The sequence below is a fragment of the Pieris napi genome, chromosome 2 (assembly GCF_905475465.1).
Source record: "Pieris napi chromosome 2, ilPieNapi1.2, whole genome shotgun sequence".
NCBI lineage: Eukaryota > Metazoa > Arthropoda > Insecta > Lepidoptera > Pieridae > Pieris > Pieris napi.
The window spans coordinates 2,627,273-2,652,682 of record NC_062235.1 but is presented as its reverse complement, the minus strand read 5'-3'; the positions used below and the strand labels follow the sequence as shown (position 1 = coordinate 2,652,682).

The 25,410-nt window shown below is 32.9% G+C and overlaps 1 protein-coding gene across 4 annotated transcripts in view; it reads right to left on the bottom strand.

The window, feature by feature from the left end:
- LOC125057355 (membralin) overlaps window positions 1-25,410 on the bottom strand; it is a 117,633-nt gene that overhangs the window by 55,436 nt on the left and 36,787 nt on the right. For all 4 annotated transcript variants that reach the window (XM_047661010.1, XM_047661033.1, XM_047661025.1 and 1 more), the window contains exon 9: window positions 5,834-5,966. In XM_047661010.1, coding sequence (XP_047516966.1) covers window positions 5,834-5,966 — 133 coding nt within the window. The remainder of the gene's footprint in view (window positions 1-5,833; window positions 5,967-25,410) is intronic.

The window sequence follows — 25,410 nt, the reverse complement described above, 5'->3', positions numbered from 1 at the left end:
GCTTGACAAAGTTACACTACCATTCATCACTTATCAGTATCGGGTTATCGATTGAATGTTTGGAAATGCGTGTCTCGGTGAAAGCAATCACCGTCGCTGTAGACAAACTGTCGGGGCGGGCCTTAATTGGCGGTCGCTGAGATTTATGCGGGACACCTCTCGTCATTCTGACGACGATTTTGTGGGACCACAGAACTAGAGGGAGGCCTCTCAAGAATTACACACGAAAACATCTCCATATGTTATCTATAGGAGTCGTTCATTGTGAAATACAAATGAATGGAAATCTCAAATCGGTCGAGAATCTTACTAATATTATAAACGCGAAAGTTTTTAAGTATGAATGGATGTTTGTTACTCTTTCACGTAAATACTACCGAATGGATTTTAATGAGACTTTACAATAATGTAGCTTATACATCAGAATAACTCATAGGCTACAATTTATAAAGATATTGTGTGAATTGTACAAAGTGATCAAGTAAGTAGGAAAACATCTACCATCTGCGAGCTATTCTGGTGTGCGCTGCCAAAACCGCTAGAGTTACCACATATGTTTGTATGATGGAAATGTTTATCTTAAATAGTCCTACAAAAAAGTCCGCCACAGTATATATGTATATATTATGTGTAAGCCATTACAGCCAAAATAGTGAAACATAACTACAATAAAAATTGGTAATTTATTCCAAATGCACATTTGGTAGTAATAAATTGATTACTAAATGAAAATAAATAGTTTTTTCGCTTTTGGTATTATAAGTAGACAGAATATGTCTTTCACACTATATCATTTGAACAAATATTATTATAATCCTAAATATTAATACAGACGGAGTCGCGGGCACTAGCTTGTTTATCATAAATAGACGTTGTTTAACACTTTTTGTTAAGATTTTTGAAGTTTGGTAGAGATATGTTCTGTTACCCAAACAAGACATGTCACCTACCTAAAATAAATATAACAAAAGCAAAATCATATAATTAAATAGGGAAGGATAAACGAATACAAACACTTCGACATATTGGCACTGCAAAAAGTATAAAAAATATGTATGCATTATTTCGTGAGAAAAATGTTTTCATACTAATTTAATTGTAGACTCAAAGAAGCGTACAAAGTGTACTTTAATAATACATTATTACGAAGAGAAGAATGACAAAGTTAAATTGACAAAGAACTTACTTCTAATATTGCCGTATCCTGTTACAATACAGGCGACCTGAATTGAATTTTTGCTCCACTGGCTAGTGCTTTTCTAGACTAATAAAATTCTTTCATAAATAAATTTAATTAAAGACCTTTTATATACGTTTATAAGTCTGCTTAGCATAACGTAAATATTAACATAGAACTAATTTAACAATTTATTCAAATAGAACACGGGGCAAACGGGCAGGAGACTCACCCGATGCTTAGTAATACCGCCGCCCATAGACACTCAATTTCAGTGGGCTCTCGAGTGCGTTACCGACCTTTAATAATATAAACGCGAAACAAAAGAAAAACTAATTATATAAATAATGTTATAAATTAGCGTAAATATTTATTAATTCACGCATACAGTAATTTTTCGTTATAAAACCTATTAATTACAAGTTGGACGACCTCAGAGTGAAGAATCGAACACTCAACCATTAGGCTAACACTGCTCCTATAAAAGGCATCAATTCATTGCAGTTTAAATCGTCTTTTAAGAATACAACATCCTAGAGGTCTCTAGACAACATAGGGTTGTTTTTACGGAGCGCGGGGGGCTAAACTAACTCCCCATCAGGGGTGAAGCGGTGCCGTTTTCAATTTGCTTTATTTGCGCTTGTTTTAATAGCTCTCTCCTTATTGCTTTCGCGGACGACCAGCCAAATTACTTCGTGCCCGGACGCCTTTTGATTAAAGAGGCACACGGTACAAGGCGTAAAAACAAAGTCCTCCAACTATTTGTACTAAGTTTCGTGATCCTTGGGGACATATTACGAATCGGACACTTGCGAACGTGACCCTCTCGATTATAGATTATACTGTTATCACAGTTATAAAGTTTGAAAATAAGTTTGACTACCAAATGTTTAGACTTTAGACGTATGCCCAATGTCCATACAATATTATATGTAAGTTAACTAATACCGAAGATTATAGGTGTCTTGTGATATGTGAAAATTCCTATTGAAATGTAGTAACGGCGTAGAATCTTGGACGCTGACAGAGACTATGTCCAAAAAACTGGAAGCGTTTGAGATCTGGGTTTATCGATCGATCGCCAACCTTCGCAAGGAGATGGTACTATAAGAAGAAGAATATAAGAACTTATGGGATATATGCGACAGCTTAGGTTGTTTGCGATAACAAGGGCCAGAACCAGTCTGTTGCACAGATCCCCGTTATTAAAGACGCGTCTAAAATGCTGTCTCCGACACTATCGACATATTTATATGTTCGCAGAGTGAATTCACAGTAGCGATTTTGTGTATATTATGTGTTAAATAGTATATACTTTATTATTATTTTTTTTCGATATTATCGTATTAGCATAATATGTAAGTATTTCTGTAATAAATAAATAATGCATTATAACTAAATATTATGGCAATAAAGTTTTTCTATAGACATTATCGCTTAATTATTAGAAGTAATTTTATCTACTTTAGTATAGGGATAATTTGGATAGAGACATAATGTACTATCCTTTTAGTAGTATCATCATTCAGAACGTGATTCCGGGCTGTATAACGTTTTATAAAGAAAAAACACCGCGCTTTTATGTTTAAAATTAAATTTCATTGAAACATTTTTCAATACAATGAAATCATAGCTGTTATTATTCTCGAAATAATATAATAGCTTAAGTAAGTTTAAAAGGAAACATTATCGGAGTATAATGTTTCTTAGCGCTAACAATGAATGAGTATAAAAGCTAATCATTTCCGCCAATCTTAACCTGATCATTCAACAAATTATACCTGGATATTTTAATGTTTCCACCGCAGTGTAATTCGGGCTGTGTTAATCGTGTAGATGCACAATAAACAGTTGTTCGTATGGCGAAGGAAACCATGGTGAGGAATGAAAGGAGAAAGGTCTTAGGTCCAAAAATTGTTTTAACATGAGTTAGTTCGGTGGCGGTTGTTGGAGAAATGTTCAAATAAATGAAACTCTTTGTTTGAAGTGAGGTCACCACTGTCTTTAATCGTTTAAAATATGAAATTATTATTATGGTTGCGACGCCGGACTACTAAAAAACTAACTTAACTAATGTATGGTTTCTTAAATCTATGTGACGCATCTGTTACCTATTAAGAATAGTCTTTAACCATTGGACATTATCGGAAAGGAGAATGTTATATTACAATTGATTGGCTACAAGTGTAAGATGATTTCTAACATTTGATTTGTGCTTCTAATTATTACCTAACACATATATGTGTAACTTAATGTTAGGTTACATAACATAATATGTATGTAGTTTTTTTTCTATTTCCAAGGACAGCAAGAAAAGCTATTAATTGCTTTAAGTTCGATTTATCTGTATAATAGACAATGGAAAGATTATAATATAAGTAAAATAAAGTGCACAAATAGCAAAGCTTTATGATCAATGCACAATGGCAGAATGACGTTAATTCCAATGAGGCATAATACAACAAAACGAATTTCATGAATACCCAGCTAAATAGCGATTCCGTACGAATGAAAGGCTTGCAGGTATAACACAATGTTTTGTGATATGACAATTACATTAATTTAACTTGATTGAAGATTGTATTTATAGCTTTTTTAATTGTGACTACATCACATACAATCTTGACGACTCATTGGTCTAGTGGTTAGTAGCCTTGACTGCGAATCCATGGGTCCCGGGTTCGATCCCCGGCTGAGACGAACATCGATGTGATGAGCATTTGGTGTTGTGCTTAGGTCTTGGGTGTTTAAATATGTATTGATATGTCTATCTATCTATAATATGTATGTATATCCGTTGCCCATAACACAAGCTTCACCAGCTTAGCATGGGACTAGGTCAATTGGTGTGAATTGTCTAAAAAAAAGAAAAGAAAAAGTAATCTCCAATGGAGACATGACTTATGACCCGGAGTCTCTCCGTTCAAGTTCGATTAAGCAAAAAATTAGCCTTAAAATTATGTAACACAAACGTAGAAATGTATATTTCCCATACTGCACTTATTGGAAACTACTTTTTGCTATAAGAAACCTATGTCGATTGATAATTTTAATTACATGTTAGACGATTTTTTTAACGTATTAAAAAATATAGTTTTAGATATTCAGTGTATACAAAAATAAGCTTTTGAAGTCACAATACTTTAAATTTGAGTATAATCATTATAATATATAATGAGTATAATCTTCAAACGTACTAAGACTGATAAAGAACTGAGTCTAACATTTTCAATGTAATATGCATACCATTTCCAGTGTTGCATATCTGAACAAACGGTGCGATTGAATTGAGTGAACAGGTAGCGACATTAATGATGCCATACCAATACACTAATTAATAACGAACCACACATGAGCAACTCTCAATAAATTGGCAGTAAAGGTCAGTTTCCAACGCTCCCTTTAAAAAAACAATATCTGTTTTTTCAATAAATATTAAAATCGACGACGGAATATACACTGAGTGATTGAGCTATTTAATAATATTAGAATAATTTTGAAATGGAGCTAATTTTCACCTTAAAACTATGAAACGCAAAAATATATTATACATATTACATAGCCAATAATTATTACCGATCTCAGTCCGGAGTAATAATAAAAAAAATAGTTCAATTGCAGTCTGATAAATTGAGGTGAAATTGGTTAAAAATTTACCTGGAATCGTATAGGAAAAACAGCTTTTGTATGGTAATCAAGGTTCAGAATAAACATTAACTACTAGAGTTATTAAAATTTGACTTAATATACTACTTTTGGAAAAAGATATTATTGTACTAATGATTATTTGGGTCAATTATAATTAATATTAATATGATAACGTAATAATATATTTCAACATGATGATGTATGTGGTGATACAGTAATATAAGAATTTGAATATGATAATGATATGAATCATAATGTGATTTAAATAAAAAACTAAACAAAAAAAATACATAAGTAACTTTTATCCGGTTAAAAAGTTTTTTCTTTAAATGTGTAAAGGTTATGTCAATAAAAGACAATACATAATGTGATTCTATTCTACCTTTTAAGACAAATTTGCATGCCATTATGCGAATTACCATAATATTGTAACAACAGCATTTCTGATCCATTCTTGCAAAAAAATTATTATTATTAATCCTTTAACTAAAGTCGTCTTACGTCTCTTTCTGTCATGGGTTTACTCTGTGATGAAATGGGTAATTTATTTAAAACAGTGCAATTAGACTGATTCAGTTTTTATGAATAGGGAGGTTAATTTTACATTGCAGCTGCCCCTAGACTACTGTGATACAATTTATTATTTATTCAACAATTGGTCGCACTGTTTTCTAGATTTGTTATATACTGAGAAACATTGATGTGTTCCTTTTTATCGCAGCATATACACTACGTAATAGAAAGAGATGGATTTTACTTAATTATGTAATTTGTAAAGTTTGGTGAGTTCTTTGTAAATTTGTAACTTCTAAGCAATTTTGTAAATACGTAGATAGAAACCTAATTATTCCTAGTCATAGACAGCTACGTAATCATATTGTTATGACACGTTTTCATGTTAACGAAGTCACGCGGGATACAAATAGCAAGTATTCACTATTATTAACTAATAGCTCTCATATGTTTTACACACAATGTAATTTTTAATAGATTATTTAATTTACTTACCGAAGCCAGTGTCGCTTGGCGATGGCTGTATGACAGCATATGGCGTCATACTGGTCTGCTATCCACACGATAATGATGATGTAGAATGCAGTTGTTGTATCGTTGAAGAACTCGGACATTATTGCTTCCATGCCTGTAGACAAATGGATAAATATGATTAAGAAACAGTTTGTTTAACATTATTAAAATTGAGTATTTTCTATTTCTGTAGGCTACTGCAGGTGTTGTTAAAATTCCACCCGTTGTATGAGTAAATGTTTTTGACTATTGACCAAGCACAAAAAATAATAGCTACGAGCAAGCTGCTCTTTGTGTGCTACGGCGTAGCTCTTCTACGGTATGCTTTCCAGTTACGTACCGGGTTTTTTAAATGTTAGCAACTAAAATATGTAAACAATAAATACACTGATCTAATAATATTAAAAATAGTCTTGTGAATTAAATACCCTAGCCATTGACCGGATGTTACTATTATTTACTTCCTTATAAATTTAACTACTTTGTACTAAAACTACCTTCATATTAATGTGCAGTCATGTATCGCCATAATAAATGGTAGTTCTCGTGTGAAACCGTCACTAGATACCGGCGTTGGAGTCGTTAATAAAGCATTGACGTAGGTATAATAGACTGCATTCGAGTAACAAGATATTAACTGACCTACATTCTGTATTTTGAATCAATTTGCACTAATTTTTCGAGTTTTACTAGGCAATACATATAGTTAGTCGTTTGAACTGAAAAAAATAGAACAATGATGTTTTCTCTTATTTCTTAGACGGTAGGCTAATACCGTACTTAATATATGTTTAACATTCGCTTTTGATTTCTTGATTTTAATTTTGATATATGTTAAATATAGTATTGATATACGTACGACGCTACTGCAAGAATAGTTAGTTCTTAGCCAATGGTAAAAAAAGACATTTAGATATATTGTAGTTTTCTTTTTTATATCCGAGGTGGAAATGCATTTGCGCATCCCGTGCCCTAAAAAGTTGCAGGCGTATGTGGGACTCGACCCACGCCCAAATCAGAGACTGGTTTAGCAATACCCACTAAAAGCACCTTGAGTAGTTCCTACAAAGCCGCGTTACAGAGGCTCCAGGGACGCTGTCGTAATTCCACCGGGACTAGATATATTATGACTTGGGATTAATAAAATAATGCTGAGTTTGACACATGATATAGCTTTACATAGAAAAATTTAATAAGCAACACTTGCTTAATAAGACTTGCAATAGTTCGCTGCACCGCAATAAATCGCGGGTCACATGTGAGTACCCGCACTGGTGTCAAGTGTCGCTAATTAGCTGCCGGCAATTACGTTGTAACGACCGAAATCTGAGCTACCAGCTCCCTCTATGCAAGCGAATTAGGACTTCACGCGACTTGGAAAATCTGACATTTCTTGTCTTCGCATTAATAAGAAAATCTTGATTTTAATAACACCTTTTGAAGCTCTGTTGAATTTGCTACATAAAAAACTATTGTACTGTTGATAAATGCATGTTTCGATATATAAATCAAATTAGTTTGTATGATAAAGTTTTTTGTTTTAATCACAATTTGATCGTTGTCTATTTTAGTTTCGGCAACTTGTTATTAAACACCAAAGCGTAGTTCAAAACACAATTTAAATAAAAACTAGCCGAACATATTCATCGAGGTTGATCCGCAAACTCTCAGACAATCCGAATGTGTCAGGGGCATAACTCAATATAACCGGCAACTGGCCGGCGCCGGAGCCTTATTTGCATTTTGATGAGGGCCGACACTGATACAATAAACACGTTAGAACACGATCCGAAGCCGACATCCGACCCGACGACGTTTAACCGGATCGTTCATAACTATGTTCGCCCAATTAATTCGCACTTCGAATTACGCACGCCATTCACACGCCATGAATACAAAGTAGATTTTAGAATTTCGAATGTGAATTAATAGATTCTAAGCTTCACCGACACGACCGAAATGTCAATGAGCCAGCAAAGCTTAGAAAACAATTGGCTTAATTAGCTATGGGGAATTTGAATTTTACCTTATTGCTGTTATTTCAGTGTTTCAAACATGCGCTGTCTAGGGAACAAAAGCTTACATATAAATAAAAAATATACGCTACAAAGTCTTGAATTTTAAATTAAAGCTCACGGTTTCCAAAGTTACGGTCACACAACTTTATAGCTTATTCCTTGACTGAGACCCTTACATAGTAAACAGTACATTTTCGATTATATCTATAAACTGTAGTGTTAATTTTTACATATTCGTCAATCAAAAAGAAACAATTTTTAATAGTTTAACTTTTTTAATGTTAATCGCATAAATAATAATAGTTCACAGTGATAAGCTACAATTTTATTTTATTATTTCTTAACTGTTAGATGACAAAAATAGCTACGAAACTTGCTACTTATATATCAAACGCCGTGTTTATTAAAGTTTTCAATCATTTTGCATCGCCCATGATGTTTCGCGCGTGCCGTTCACCCATCCGGGGCGATCTTAGTCTTGGAACGGAATTAAAATTAATAGCGGGCCGGCGGCACGTCGACCGGCCCCGGACAGGGCGAGCCGGGTGTAATTTGTTTACTCGTCTCAGTGCGGATTATGTCGCAAGCTACTCTGAATTGTTAACAGCCGTGACTTTCAAACAGTACGTACTTTTGGGCAGTCAATTTCTATGTAGAGACTGGTCTGTCGAACAGTTGTAAGTTGTCAATTATTAGATATAGCCTATATAATTTTATATACAGTTACGGGTCTTAAAAAGCCTTAAATATTTCCCGACCGTAAATAAGTTCGTCCTAAAACGGCATAGAATGCTGCTATAAAAACTCTTACCTATAAAAATACATAAATCTGAAGACCAAGTTGTTTTTATTCAGTTAAAAAAAATCATCAATCCTTTTAACTCTGCATTTACGCGATACAATAATGATTTAATTCGTACACCATCTTATTTCAAACACACTTAATTATGCTTTTGAGATAGAGCAGTGTTGGCCTAGTGGCTTCGGCGTGCGACTCTCATACCTGAGGTCGTAGGTTCAATCCCCTCCTGTGCACCAACTTTCTTTCTATGTGCGCATTTAACATTTGCTCGAACGGTGAAGGAAAACATCGTTACGAAACCGACTGTCTTACACCCAAAAAGTCGACGGCGTGTGTCAAGCACAGGAGATTGACAAATGATCATGAAACATATACAGTAATCTGAGGCCCAGACCTAAAAAAAGGTTGTAGCGCCACTGATTTATTTATATATTTTAAATAAAGGTAACACCATCACTCACAAAACGTCAAAACAATTTGACGACTCATTGGTCTAGTGGTTAGTACCCCTAACTTCGAATGCATGGGTCCCGGGTATCGATCCCCGGCTGAGACGAACATCGATGTGATGAGCATTTGGTGTTGTGCTTAGGTCTTGAGTGTTTAAATATGTATTTATATGTCTATCTATCTATAATATGTATATCCGTTGCCTAGTACCCATATCACAAGTTTCACCAGCTTAGCATGGGACTAGGTCAATTGGTGTGAATTGTCTTTAAAAAAAAATCCTAACTCTAAATTTAATTCGTAAACCATACTATTTCAAACACACTTAATTATGTGAGATAAGGCTTCTACGAGAAATATACAGAATAACTGTAGTGAATTCAAGACTGCAAGGTGAAGGAGAAACGCACAAATTGTTACTTCTTACATCCCGAGGTTTAATCAAGGGGGACACCCGCCGCGTCCGGCGCTTCCTTCAACTTGGCGCAAATTGAGAATAATGGATCCAACACTATTTTAAGGATTTCAGTGGAAAAATTCCGAGATTATTGTACCGGTTTTGTTTAAAACGAATAATTTATCTTACGAAGGAAGGTTTTATTTTATATATTCTTAATCAACTTGGTTCCGACGTTTAGAAATATTATAGAATCGCGTGTTATTTACATCACTTATGTACACAAATAGGTGGTCATAATTTTACCTAAATACACACCGGCTTATAAGCAATTAAAAAAATTCTAGCAAGATACACCGATAGTAGGTGGACCTTAAAGACAACTGTATGGAATGGACCAAGTGGAAGAAGGAGAAGAGGACGCGGTAGCAGGAAACGAATGGAGAAAGACAGCCATAGACAGAGTCAAAAGCTGGAGGAGACCTTTACCCTTGAAGGGGTTTCGATCGTCGGTACTGAAAGAAGCTAAAATATAGAATAGCAAGCAAAAGAAAAAAAATATGTATAAATAAATGTAAAATAATCTAATCTGTGTAATATAATTTGTTTTTGTCATGATTGGAAATAAAACGGGCTTTATTATTATTATTATGTACACGAATAGGTGGTAATAATTTTACCTAAATACACACCGGCTTATTATTAATAGTAAAGACTAACTTCGTATACGCACTAAGAAATTCTCCAGAAATGTGTGCTTTGGTTCTGAAAAAATTGCTACAGTCAACATCAAACGTCAGCTCAGAGCGAGGTCTCCAAACACTTATATCGATTCACCGGATATGATTGCGCGCACTGTTAAATTCAGCATCCTTACGAATCTTGGCAGCCGATTTCTGAAGAAATTATATATCTGTAAAGAAACTTGTATGTTTCTTTATTATATACTAGATGGCGCAATCAGCCATCGCGGTTGGAAAAAGCAGTTGGTTTGAAGTTTGACAGAAGTAAAAGTCATCGACATTGAATTCAATATTGTTTAATTGTGAGGTTATTGTAAAAGCTTAAAGGATTGATAATTTTAATAATAGACTTTTAATGTCGTTTCTTTATTTTCAGGTAGGAGTAGTGTTATTTAAGTTTAAGATAATGTTATTATTAGGTCCTAGCTGGCCTGGCGAACACCGTACCGCCTAACAGTCGATTCTTTATTTTTTTTTAAATATTATTCTGCTATTCGGGACACCGGTCTAGCTAGTATGATAAAAAAATAAAGTTGAAGACAACAAATACATTATGTCAAAAAATAAAAATTTACCTTCCCGGAACCCCTCCACTAACACTTGAACTTTATAATATGGTATTAAAGTTCAAATTGACTTTAAATATTATTACAAATATTTTGTATGGGAATATAGAAAAGTGTTGTTTTTAGACTTTTTCACTCAATTTTTTTAAATTTTTAAAACCATTCTCAAGGAATATTATAAAAAAAAGAATTGGCCAAATTGGTCCAGGAGTTGTTGAGTTATGCGCTTACCAACACATTTTGCGATTCATTTTTATATTATAGATAGTAGTGTAACTAGTGTAGTAAAATAAAAATCTTAATTTTCAGAGCAACACATTTGTTTATTTGAATTTGATCAATTCAAAATAAAATAAGATATATAATCTTATATATCTCTAAATGTTTAAGTAAGTTCACCTACTATGAAGTGATTTAATGTAGTACAGATAGAAAAAAAGGCGTAAAACAGGCCTAATATTGAGTATTAATGACCCACCCCGTGACGTATCATTTCGGCTAAGCCATGCACTGGGATCCGTCTTTACGAGCTCGTTAGTGCCGGTAATCACGTTGCAGGAGCCGGATTACGCCTGTGCATTATTAGTGTTTTTATTGATTCACTCGGCTTCCGTCGTAAACTGAGATTATTATTCCGTTTCATCCCGTCAACAATTTAGCGTAGATTTACATTGTTACTTCTTAATAAATGTACAAGCCTCAAATAGCTATACACGTGTTTACCGAATAAATAATAAATAATATTTGAGATTTTGTTTTACTCATACTAGTACATTTGCTTTTATGTGTATTATACATAGTAGTACGGGAGGTAGCAACGTTTTCGAGAAAGAATTTCAGGTCAGCTGATTTTGTGATATGTCTTCCTTCTTGCACTTCCGGTTAGAGTCTGGGCAATCTGGCTGGCGGTAGCGGTTGCGTTCATTAGTGCGCATCCTATCTGTCCAGGTAATAATCCTGGATTTTAAAAGCATTTTAAGAAGCGTAATTTTTAATTTTTCGTTTTTAAATACGTCTACCTGACATACTTTTTTTATTGCCAGACATTTTTCACGTTGCTAACTATGTGCCAGACGCGATTTTAAGTTTTATTTTTATAAAAATTTCAAAGCATTTTAGAATGTCTGTAATTTTAATATTATGTTATTTAAATATAAGGAAAACTGAAAATGAATTTGCCAGACATTAATTCGGTTGTTAAGTCTTGAATTAAAATGATAAAGTTTTGCAGTATGATGAAGCATTGCATTTTAAGAAGCGTAATTTTTGATTTTTCCTTTTTAAATACGTCTACCTGACATACTTTTTTTATTGCCAGACATTTTTCACGTTGCTAACTATGTGCCAGACGCGATTTTAAGTTTTATTTTTATAAAAATTTCAAAGCATTTTAGAATGTCTGTAATTTTAATATTATGTTATTTAAATATAAGGAAAACTGAAAATGAATTTGCCAGACATTAATTCGGTTGTTAAGTCTTGAATTAAAATGATAAAGTTTTGCAGTATGATGAAGCATTGCATTTTAAGAAGCGTAATTTTTGATTTTTCCTTTTTAAATACGTCTACCTGACATACTTTTTTTATTGCCAGACATTTTTCACGTTGCTAACTATGTGCCAGACGCGATTTTAAGTTTTATTTTTATAAAAATTTCAAAGCATTTTAGAATGTCTGTAATTTTAATATTATGTTATTTAAATATAAGGAAAACTGAAAATGAATTTGCCAGACATTAATTCGGTTGTTAAGTCTTGAATTAAAATGATAAAGTTTTGCAGTATGATGAAGCATTGCATTTTAAGAAGCGTAATTTTTGATTTTTCCTTTTTAAATACGTCTACCTGACATACTTTTTTTTATTGCCAGACATTTTTCACGTTGCTAACTATGTGCCAGACGCGATTTTAAGTTTTATTTTTATAAAAATTTCAAAGCATTTTAGAATGTCTGTAATTTTAATATTATGTTATTTAAATATAATAAAAACTGAAAATGAATTTGCCAGACATTAATTCGATTGTTAAGTCTTGAATTAAAATGATAAAGTATTGCAGTATGATGAAGCATTGCATTTTAAGAAGCGTAATTTTTGATTGTTCCTTTTTAAATACGTCTACCTGACATACTTTTTTATTGCCAGACATTTTTCACGTTGCATTAATTATTCATAACTTACATTTAGTAATTAGGACAATTTAAATAAAGTGTTGATTATTAATTTTAATCTAATTTTATATTCCTTTTTATGCTCGTACTACAAGCATTATACTGCAATACTTTTTCATTTTAATTCAAGGCTTAGCAATCGAATTAATGTCTGGCAAATTCATTTTCAGTTTTTCTTATATTTAAATAACATAATATTAAAATTACAGACATTCTAAAATACTTTGAAATTTTTATAAAAATACAACTTAAAATCGCGTCTGGCACATAGTTAGCAACGTGAAAAATGTCTGGCAATAAAAAAAGTATGTCAGGTAGACGTATTTAAAAAGGAAAAATCAAAAATTACGCTTCTTAAAATGCAATGCTTCATCATACTGCAAAACTTTATCATTTTAATTCAAGACTTAACAACCGAATTAATGTCTGGCAAATTCATTTTCAGTTTTCCTTATATTTAAATAACATAATATTAAAATTACAGACATTCTAAAATGCTTTGAAATTTTCATAAAAATAAAACTTAAAATCGCGTCTGGCACATAGTTAGCAACGTGAAAAATGTCTGGCAATAAAAAAAGTATGTCAGGTAGACGTATTTAAAAAGGAAAAATCTAAAATTACGCTTCTTAAAATGCAATGCTTCATCATACTGCAAAACTTTATCATTTTAATTCAAGACTTAACAACCGAATTAATGTCTGGCAAATTCATTTTCAGTTTTCCTTATATTTAAATAACATAATATTAAAATTACAGACATTCTAAAATGCTTTGAAATTTTCATAAAAATAAAACTTAAAATCGCGTCTGGCACATAGTTAGCAACGTGAAAAATGTCTGGCAATAAAAAAAGTATGTCAGGTAGACGTATTTAAAAAGGAAAAATCAAAAATTACGCTTCTTAAAATGCAATGCTTCATCATACTGCAAAACTTTATCATTTTAATTCAAGACTTAACAACCGAATTAATGTCTGGCAAATTCATTTTCAGTTTTCCTTATATTTAAATAACATAATATTAAAATTACAGACATTCTAAAATGCTTTGAAATTTTCATAAAAATAAAACTTAAAATCGCGTCTGGCACATAGTTAGCAACGTGAAAAATGTCTGGCAATAAAAAAAGTATGTCAGGTAGACGTATTTAAAAACGAAAAATTAAAAATTACGCTTCTTAAAATGCTTTTAAAATCCAGGATTTTTAGCTGGACAGATAGGATGCGCACTAATGAACGCAACCACTACCGCCAGCCAGATTGCCCAGACTCTAACCGGAAGTGCAAGAAGGAAGACATATCACAAAATCAGCTGACCTAAAATTCTTTTTTTTCAAACGTTGCTACCTCCCGTACTATAGGTATTGCTTTGTGTCTTCAACTAAAAGGTAAAAATTAAATACTTCTATAAATAAATAAACGTGACAGAGAATTAAAGAAAAATTAACTAATTGAGATAATAAATAAGTAGATATAAAAAAGAAAGAAATGAATTCAGGCTAAACGCTGAATCAATCGACTGTACGGTGACATGCGGAACCGAATAATTAGCTCTTAGAAAGTGTAAATTTCTATCTTAGAGTATATGTAGTACTAAAAAATAAATCAGTGGCGCTACAACCTCATTAGGTCTGCTCCTCAGATTTCTGAATCTGTTTCATGATTCATCTAATAGGCAAGTAGGTGATCAGCCTCCAGTGCCTGACAGCCGGGATCGAACCTACGACCTCAGGAATGAGAGTCGCACGCTGAAGCCACTAGGCCAACACTGCAGCACAGAGTATAATAAATCCATTTTAAAATTTGCCCGTATTTATATAAAAAAATCTTTATAATACAAGCTTTAAAAATCTGACGGAAGCTTTAGCAATATGGAAATTACAATTACAAAAATTATTATTATTATGTAGGCGAACCTTTAGTTTGCAACTTAATCACAACGATAACATCATTTAACGACGGCTAGGTGACTGGCGGAATTTCGCTCGATGTTTAGTGCTCATTCCGTTTTCATTATCCATTTACCCACTTAATGATCTGGATCCTGGGGGAGTGATTCAATGACTTGGTGTCCCATAAAATTGAGCTTTGGCGTGACCTAAACACTACATTGAAAAAACTAATAAATTAGCCTTTAATTATCATTAAGTAAAATGTTTTATAATATGCACCTATCTCTAATTTGTTTTAGAATGGTATTTATTTTTATTCACACGTTTTTAACAAAATTAAATAATATTTTTATAAATTATCAACAAAAACGTTGGCGGCGAATATTAAGGGATATCTTTCAGGCAACCCTAAGTAAAGAAAACAATAAAAAATTTAAATATTGAAGAATAATTTGCCACAGCGAAAATCTAAATTTAACTTTACAAATGCTCTGTATTTTACGTCAATCCATTTCAAAACTAACAGTTTTTGAGTTCGATACCCGGTGGTATTTGTTTTAATGTACCAATATATAATATAAACTTAAATGTAACACACGTTCTATAGAACCTTGATTATCTCAAGGCTCTATTATACGCTGCAAGAGGCTAATATCGTTCAGAAAGCTCTGCCACAAGAACGTCATCTCATCTCAAATTTGTATCGGACGGAGTCTCGACACATGCATGTTAATAAAGCCTATTGTGTCTCGTCTGCAGATTTGGATGTGGGGACAGGCTATTTTGTCGGCAGTCACTATTCAAAGCGCTCTATAGATAGTTATGGAATAATAATAATGATCTTCATCCTTATCTTTGTCTCGGATTTCGTCCGTCGCAGCATTTTCTTTTAAAGACTTGGTGGTCAGACTTTTGTGTCTGATACATATCTTCATCATATTTATTAACGATCTTTTCCTTCACCAGGTGCAAGTATTACTTGTACACATAGAAAAAAATCATGAGCCGTGATAGGGACGCATGATCTTTACGGTTAAAAATAGCACCCTTTGACTACTAGACGAACTCAAAGAAAATGGAAAAATATTAACTATTATACAATAAACAGTTTTTCATAATACCAAGATTATTAAAATTTAGAAAAATATATGCAGTCTTTTCTAACGTATGCTTGGTAACACCGCTTAAAATGTATTCATTATTAAAATTTGATTAAAATCGAAGCCAAATTATTTTAGCCATACAAGAGTGTCTTATTGATCCGTACTTGAACAAAGCAACAATTTTGGAACCCTTTCCTTCATCGTACGCCTATTAACAGTTTATTAATTAATTATACCAAAGATTGTCCAATATCTCTTAAACCAAACCTTATAAAGATTATTAGCCCGCGATTTCTGCTTAAAATTAAATTTACCCTACAATCCTACACAAGGTTTTGGAGAATTAAATAAAATCCTTTTTTTTTGCATTTATGAAATATTTTCCATTTAAGTATGAGTGTTGTTTTATTAAATTACATAACATTTACGTAAAATAAATTTTAAGATGTCTATAATGAAACTTTGCATTTAGTATTTTCTATATTTCTTTAAAGTTTAATTGTAACTGCAAAAACTGGAGTAATAACGTAACGCTATCTATATGTATCTCTTCATCTTTATCGATATGATGGCAACAAAATTTGTTATAAATATGTTTATATTTGTAATGTTTTCCATTAAAGTATTGAGAATATTGAGTTCCGTTATAAATTGAGTAGCTTCCTATCGACCCTAGGCGTTGAAACAAGCGCTAAGCCAATCGTTAGCCGTTGAAGAGGTTAATTTTGATAATCCGCTTTATCATACTATGAAAATGTGCTTTTGCATTTCTTTCAACAGTGCTAAAAAATATAAAATCAAGAATTAGTAAGCCTATTTGTCACTCTCCTGTCCTTAAAATAAAATATGGCAAAACTAAACAATAAGTTAACGCACTCAATCACCACTATTTTGAGTATCACACAAATAACAACTAGTTCGATTATTTTAGTTAGTTTTAATTCAGACAACAGGATCAAAATATACATTTTAAAATTGTAATTGAATTAGTAACAACATTTATAAATTATGTAACTGTCCACGTTTTACGTAACACTCAGAGCTTGGTCACGGAACGCATATTACATTACATACATTGCATATACATTCCAGTGACTAAATAGTAGGCGTTAATTCACACACGATTAGCAAAATTGGATCCCGACATCCGTATAATATCGACCACTTCACTACCACAACATTAACAACTCGTCGAGTCGTAAAACGAAAAGCACGCGACAAAAATTACGACACACGAGTATTGCAGTTTAATTAAGGTGAGAGTTCAATAAACCGTAGGAAGTGGATCAGTGTGACGTACGTTCGGGCAGCCATCCCCCGCGGCCATGCCTCGCGGTCGAATCAACATTTGCCAACGAATCGAATTACCGTAGCGTAATTGATTCAACGTCCGCCGGCGCGCCTTTTTGTCTGTCGCTCGGGAAAAATGCAAAATCTGCCGCTAATTCAATATCCAACATTTTAGCGTCCTATCTGTCAACTTCCTGCGAAATTTAGGCGATGTGTAATATTTATGATTGAATCATAAAAATGTCTGAGAAAAATCCGTGGTAAAGTTGAATTTTAAATGGATTAAATTGTCATGTTCTTTAACATAATATTAATACTACTAGCTGCCCCCACGAACTTCGTTTCTGCTTATAGCCTAGCCTACCTTTTTAGTACATACCAACATGGAACATTTTGCTATGCTACCCCAGAGACACTTCGGTTTTTCGGAATGAAAACTTTTTAGGTTTTTCTGTGATTATTCTCTATAGAAACCTCAGAATTCAACTTATAAGTTCTTAACTAACAAATAAAATATAGGGGTAGATCGTAGAGGGTAGATGAAAATTAAGGGTTGTATGTATTTTTGTATAAAAAATTAAAAACAAAAAATGTTGTCTAAACAATAAAAAAAAATTGTTTGGGGTGGACACCCCTAAACACTTACGGGTTTAAAAAATAGATAGTAGCCGATTCTCAGACTTACTGAATATGCATAAAGAATTTCATAAGAATCGAGCAGTTTCGGAGGAGTATGGGAACGAACATTGTGACACGAGAATTTTATATAGAGAAGAGATTATTATTGTGTCTTTAAATTAGCTTCCTGTAATTATAAAACGAAATAACATTTCACGTAAACACACAGTTATATTCACAGTTTCAATATTTCTGCTAGAGTTATCTGAGCGCATTACAAAATTATTCGTCCATACACTTCAAGCCAGTGGTTTAAAGAAAACGCTCCACACCTTCATACATCAACCAACAAATACATCAAATTGAGGCGCACCGCGCCCATTCGTACAAGTGTTCGCTACGTGCAATTGAACAGCATTCGACGTGGAAACAGATATACAAAGGTACAGAAACACTCACATCGAGACGAAAACACTTCTACCAATTGCGAGATATGAAGAGATGCAAACGTATCGAATGAAAATCGATATTGCTTATCGTGTACTGTTTATTTTTCTATGCAATTACTGCTATATTTCATGAACATAGTGAGTTATTAGTAGAACACGTAGTTTGGCCAATAAACATTTTGTCATTATCATTCTCGTGATACTTAAACGACATGTGACAATTTTTTTGTTATTGAACAGGGGAGGCTCATCTGATGTTCAGTGATACCGCCCGCCCATAGACACTCTCTAGAGGGAATGCCAGAGAATGTCAGCGTCACGGCTCGTAAGTGCGTTGCCGAAAACTATATGAGGCTTATAAGACCTCAAAACTTATATATCATGGTTTCACGGTTGGTAAAACATTTTTTATTGAAAACGGAAACACTAATTATAAATACGATTTTGATAATTTTCATTTTAGAAACGTGACATTTTTATTTAAAAAAAGGGATAAACGGACAGATCACTCACTTTTTTTACGTCTTTGCATTTCATTATACGGCAATACGCATATAATAAAATAAATCAGAGGCACTACAACCTTTTTGGGTCTGGGTCTCAGATTTCTGTATCCGTATCATGATCATTTGTCAATCTAATTGGCAAACAGGTGATCAGCCTCCTGTGCCTGATACACACCGTCGACATTTTGTGTCTAAGGCAAGCCGGTTTCCTCACGATGTTTTCCTTCACCGTTCGAGCGAATGTTAAAGCACATAGAAAGAAAGTCCATTGGTACACAGCCGGGAATCGAACCTGCGAGCTTAGGGATGAGAGTCGCACGCGGAAGCCACTAGGCTAACACTGCTCAATACGCACATAATACTTAATAAATTAGTTTGAAACTTCAAACATTTTTCTATCAGCTTTCCTATAATACAAAATCTTAAATAATACCCTCACCCAATGGACATTTAATTTATACGCAACATACCCGTGTTATTAGAGCATAATATTAGCTTTATGTCCTTAGGGACATTTATATAACGTTCATATTGGATTTATAAAAGATTCGAAGTAACATTTCGAAATGAAAAACAACTATTAAATCACTTGGGAGGGGCCAAGCAATATTGCAGTATTCGATTTAAAACTCAATATAAAGTATGGTGATAAAAAATGAAAACACATGAACGGAAATTTTAACATTGTACGATCCGATTCCAGGTATTAAAATTGTATTGTAATTTTATACCATCTGCGATTTATAGTGAAGTTTGGTTAATTGATAATACTAAAAATATATTTTTTTTAAAAATGAATTACATACTACTGGACTATCATTTTATATACATATATATATAAAAATAGACTAGATCTAGATATATATATATGTATATAGAAATAGACCTACGAAAACAAAACTTAGTATGCATATCACTGTTCTAACTAAGATCAACAGATTAATTTGCACAACAATTAACTGCCGAAAATTTTAACGAAAATACCAGAATTGTTTAAAAAATCAGTCGTTCTACAACCTTTTTAGGTCTGGGCCTCAGATTTCTGTATCTGTTCCATGATGATTCGTCAATCTAATAGGCATGTAGGTGATGAGCCTCCTGTGCCTGTCACACGCCGTCGACTTTTTGGGTCTAAGGCAAGCCGGTTTCCTCACAATGTTTTCCTTCACCGTTCGAGCGAATGTTAAAGCACATAGAATGAAAGTCCATTGGTACACAGCCGGGTATCGAAACTACGACCTCAGGGATAAGAGCCGCACGCCGAAGCCAACATTGCACTTACCAGAACTGTCAAACCATTGTCAAAAGATTGAAAAAAGGAAAGTTCAAACGGCACAAAAAGAAATCGTAAGAAGAGCAGATCCGACTGAGACAGAAATTAATATGTTTCATACGTAAAGGTGACTCGTTATTTTTTTTTCGAAATAGCTTATGAACTTAAAAGAAAAAAAAAATAATGTTACTAATAGGTGTACAATAACTTTACTGCCCCAAATTATTATATTAAACTATATTCCATTCAAATAAAGACCCAAATTCGCACAGACATGCGGCGCAAGATAATCAAAACTTGTGCGATACACCGGTAGCTTCCTGCCAACACGGATGTAGCCAATTTACACAAACTGACTTAATTCTTCAATACCCAACCCCACTTAGAGGCTTTGAAGCGTAATTGACGCTTCACTGCATTATATTATGCTTCATTTTGCTGAGGCTTTGACGGAGCTTAACCGGAACGTTGACATCGTCTTAGCCGATAAAGGTTTTAATTATAGACTCAATTCTCTTAGTTAATTGATGTTTAACGTCATATCGTGGTCGCTATTCAAATTCTATTACGTAAATTCGATCACTCTTTGCTTCTCCAGTCGCTTTGTATACGATATATTTGTTATATGTTGTACACTGAAATTCACATAAAAAAATAGGTTGTCTGTAAAGTCGGTTTACTGACGATAGTTGAACGTGACAACGTCATAAAAAAATATTGATGGGATGGTTGCATTTAAAAAAAAAAAATTAAATATTATTTGTTTGATAGGTATTTTGTATGGATATAGAGAAGGAGGTAAATGGAAATCACAATTGAATTGATCAAGTTACATTTATTTGTACGCATAAATACAATTATGTCAATTGTAAATGGAACGCCTCAGAGCGAGGTAACGCCGCATGAGTCATGTTTTTTCGTGCGTGCCGGCTCCATCGAATTATAAGACGTTGTCACGTCAAAAACCAGCACGATCTAATTTTTTTTTCAACTTAGTCTTATCTACTTGCCTATGTTACCAGTCTCAGTGCAACACGCAATTTTAGTGTCTAATACATGCCGGTTTCCTCACATATTTTTTCATACGTGCAAGATGCATAGAAAAAAATTCAATGGTGGAAGTCGTGATTTAATACACGACTTCAGGGCTCACGACACTAGCTACTAAAGCAACAACTAGCTTAAGAAATACTATGTTTATTTTCTACTTTCCTACTCTTAATTACTTTTATATACTTTTAGGATAACTAAATAAGAAGAAAATCCTTTGCAGTAAATAGAATACAGAAAGACTTTTACTTTACATAAGCGAAGTGCGCGTTGGTAGATTGAAATTCGATCTTCTCGACTAATTACTATAGCTGCAGGGTATTTCTTGTACCAGTGTAATTCTCCGTAAAAGCAACTAGCTTTATAACTATAAATAAGAGCCTAATGATGAAGCAAAAATATATTTCTTTAGTGAATTATTTCGAATAAATTTCTGCCCACTTTAAAACTTTGTACGCTAATATTATGATTAGATGTACTACATTTTAATGTCAGTGAACTCCGTAATAATCTTTATAAATATAGTATGTTTAATTAATATTTAAATAAAATATATTTTTTTTATAATTTGCATGTAGTAATTTTTTTAAATTTTTTTAATCAATATTTTTAATCAGGGTAGTATTATATATGTATCACTATAACTTTCTTTTTTACTAAAGATGTATATATCCTTTAGTGTCACATAAAAAATATACACATAAATAATTAATTGATTAAAAACAACCTAACGTTTGCATATTCTATGGGCTGCATACTTTCGATTGGTATAGAATTTATCTAATAATCATACCGGTGAAATGTTTTAAAAAATATATTTTTTTTAATATTAATTAAAATACTCTGGACTGAAATTTGCTAGGCAACCCATATGGATTATATTTATTGACATATTAAATTAAATATAAAATACGTTTCATTAAATAAGCATCTCGGTGAAGGTCGTTGTATATCGGGATCTTATACTATTAAGAAATACATGGAAATAGGAAATGCAAAAAATCTACTTCGAAACCGCTGTGTCGACGTTTAAAAAAGGAACACGAACAAAAACTTAAGGAAGCGTTGTAACCGCTTTAATTTTACAGTTAGCAAAGAACTTGTTGAATGTTTCGGACAGTGCGGTATCCGTAGCAGGCGTCAAAGGGCGGAGGTTGTTTTTTAAATCTTTCTTCCAAGCGCTTCTCTCATCTCTGGCTCGAGGGAACGAATGTTCCATCTAATTAACCTTATCATAAAGCGCTGCTATTGCCTTCTTGCCTCCAGTTAATATAGGAAACATGTAAAGCTCTACGGAAATAAGATATTATAAAGGGATTATCCGAGCTACGTAAATAAGCTAGTATTAAACGTAACACTTAGGTCTTTTTAGACAAGGTTTTTTAATCATAGCAAGCTTCGTGTTAATTATGAATTAAGGTTACACTTCTTTTCTGTCACTTTTTTAATCATTTTGATTTATTTATTTATTAATACTTCGTTGCATGTACAGTAATATAATACAACTGGGGTCTTATCGCTTTCAAGCGATCTTTTTCAGGCAACCACTGTGAGAATTTTTTTTTAAATTAGATAAGGTAAGTGCAAGACGTGCAAAAATACATAAGACATAGTTATTTAGACAAAACTAATGGAACAAAACATAGCAATTAAAACATATGTAGTGATCAGGACAATATTAAAAAAGGACAAGTGAAAAAGAAAAAGTGAACATGAATCAAAATAATTTTAGATCAGTTAGGATCTTTTCTATTATTCTAATCTTTGTTTGCTAAGTGTAAGACGGTTAGCATAATGCATATTTTCTTTGTTAAATTAACCTTGTCATACGGTTTGTTTTTAAGTATATATTGAAAAAAAACACTACTACTAAATTTATTGTTTTAATTTCCATCCTGAAAATAAATATTAGTATGACACAGTTTTGAAATGTGATCGTATAATAAATATATATCGATATGAATAAATAATTCGGACCGAAATCTATAAAGGTGCCATACTTCTATTGTTGTAGGATCTTGCAAGTATCAGACTGCAATCCACTTAGTAAGATTAAGTCGGACGGCAGGTTTACACCTCGGAACGATACTGCAACGGACATAACATCCCACTGAATCAATGCCACAGTTTAATATCGTACAGTTGCAAACCACCACTATGTGGAACCAGCTGCCCACTGAAGTATTTCGGAACCAATTCGACTTAGGGTCCTTCAAGAAAAGAGCGTACCAATTCTTGAAAGGCCGGCAACGCACTTGCTAGCCTTCTGGCATTGTGAGTGTCCATGGGCGGCAACACCTAACATCAGATGAGCCTCCTGGTCGTTTGTCCCTTGTTCTTTAAAAAAAATACCAAAATTCTATATTCTCATATGAAACGCTATGTCACTTACTAGAAGTGTAGGTGCGTTATAACATTCTCATACAGTTATTTCGATAATGACGCGCGAGAACGGTAGGTATAGTAAAACCATAGTACTCATACAGTGTGAAAAGTTAAAGAATTTAAATATATATTACATACATATTTATATATCCTGCTCAATCATGACTTTTGTAATTCTTGTATTTTTTATTCTTCTTATTTTGTATTGCATTGTAATTCATGAATCCGTGAGTTTAGCTTTTAGTTTCGTATTATTTTAGATAAAGTTTGGTTATCCTATCATTTTTCAGTGTTACTTGTAATTTAGTTTTTGTTGATTTGGTTATACACTTCTTGCACTTTACCCTTAAAATTGATTTTATCCCTTACTAGGGTTGCCTGAAAGAGATCGCTTGTTAACGGTTTGGCCGCCCATTGCATCCCTTATAATTTTTATGTTATTCGTTTGTCTTTTAATTAAAAAAATAATTTAAATCTTTAATTTTACATTTTACATTTTAGGTGAAAAACCAAGATTCTTTTATTTTATCTACTGTATGCACTATCCTATTTTACAACCTTTTTACAGCCAGCTATAGACAAATAAAACTGAATTTATGCACCTTAGCACTGTTCTAAATTAGGTAAATTGAAAGCTAACACCGCAACCGCGTAGACCTTGCCACGAAAGTACTCATTACTATTATTAGTTAAGGGTTAACTGTACGTGCTCTTCATCCTGTTATATTTTCATAAATTTTATTTGCAATAGACAAATGTAATCAATACAGTAGTCATTATACTAAATTAAGCAAATTGAAAGTTTAAACACGCTACGGCGTAGAACCCGCTACGAAAGCTGTGACCAGTACGTACTAGTCGAAAGTAAATTATAGACAATTTAAAATGTACTTGTTCATTCATATTCGTTTTGATTATTGTTATTATAACATATAATACGTACATAGCTATATAAAATCGGTATCGAACATTGCATTAATGTCAAAAAACATGAAATTTTCATCAAACATTCTATGGAAAGTCTACCTAAAAATACCTACATTGTTTGCAACGCTAAGTATTCGATCAAAAACCATAACTTCCTTGGTGACATTTTACAAGAATTCCACGCAATAGGTCCTAGAAACAGGTTTATCCTAATTTAAAACTAAAACAATCTAAACTAGAGACATAAAGTTCTTGCAGTGAAAGAAGGGTGAACTTTGATCAGATATAAAATTGAGCGTCTGGGAGTTTCTATCTGCGGTGGATTAATACTTAATGAGATATGAGTCTCCCAAAGTTTAGAATTTATATGCTTAGTCATAAAAGAGATTACGCTCTTAGAAATAATATTCTAATTTAATGCATATTGTTTCAGAGAAAGCTTAACAATCGGCAAATTAATATAAATTATTCTTTTATAACATACATTAATGTTTTAATATTCATAATATAAATTAAATGAGCATAGTAAAACACATAAGCAACGTTGAAAATCCTTACTATTCCCTGAATAACTAATTAAATAATGTTAGCATTGAACAAGTCTTCACAAACAATAGCGCTTTGTACATTCTCTAAACGTTTAAATCGACTTATAACTTTGCATAACACAATTGCGAACGGAACAATAACGATACATAATATTTATTGTTGAGTTCGATTCGATTGCACAAAATCCGTGGAAATAATAAAAGTATCAATAGCACTCGACTGCACTCCAAGTATCGACAGTCGACAAACAATCACCAAGTTGGGTAACTCCCGCTCCAGACACTAACTTATTACAAACTTACTTCGACATTCAATTTATAAGAAGCTTAAGAAGTAATACCGCGTTAGATATTGAACTATGATTGACCTCT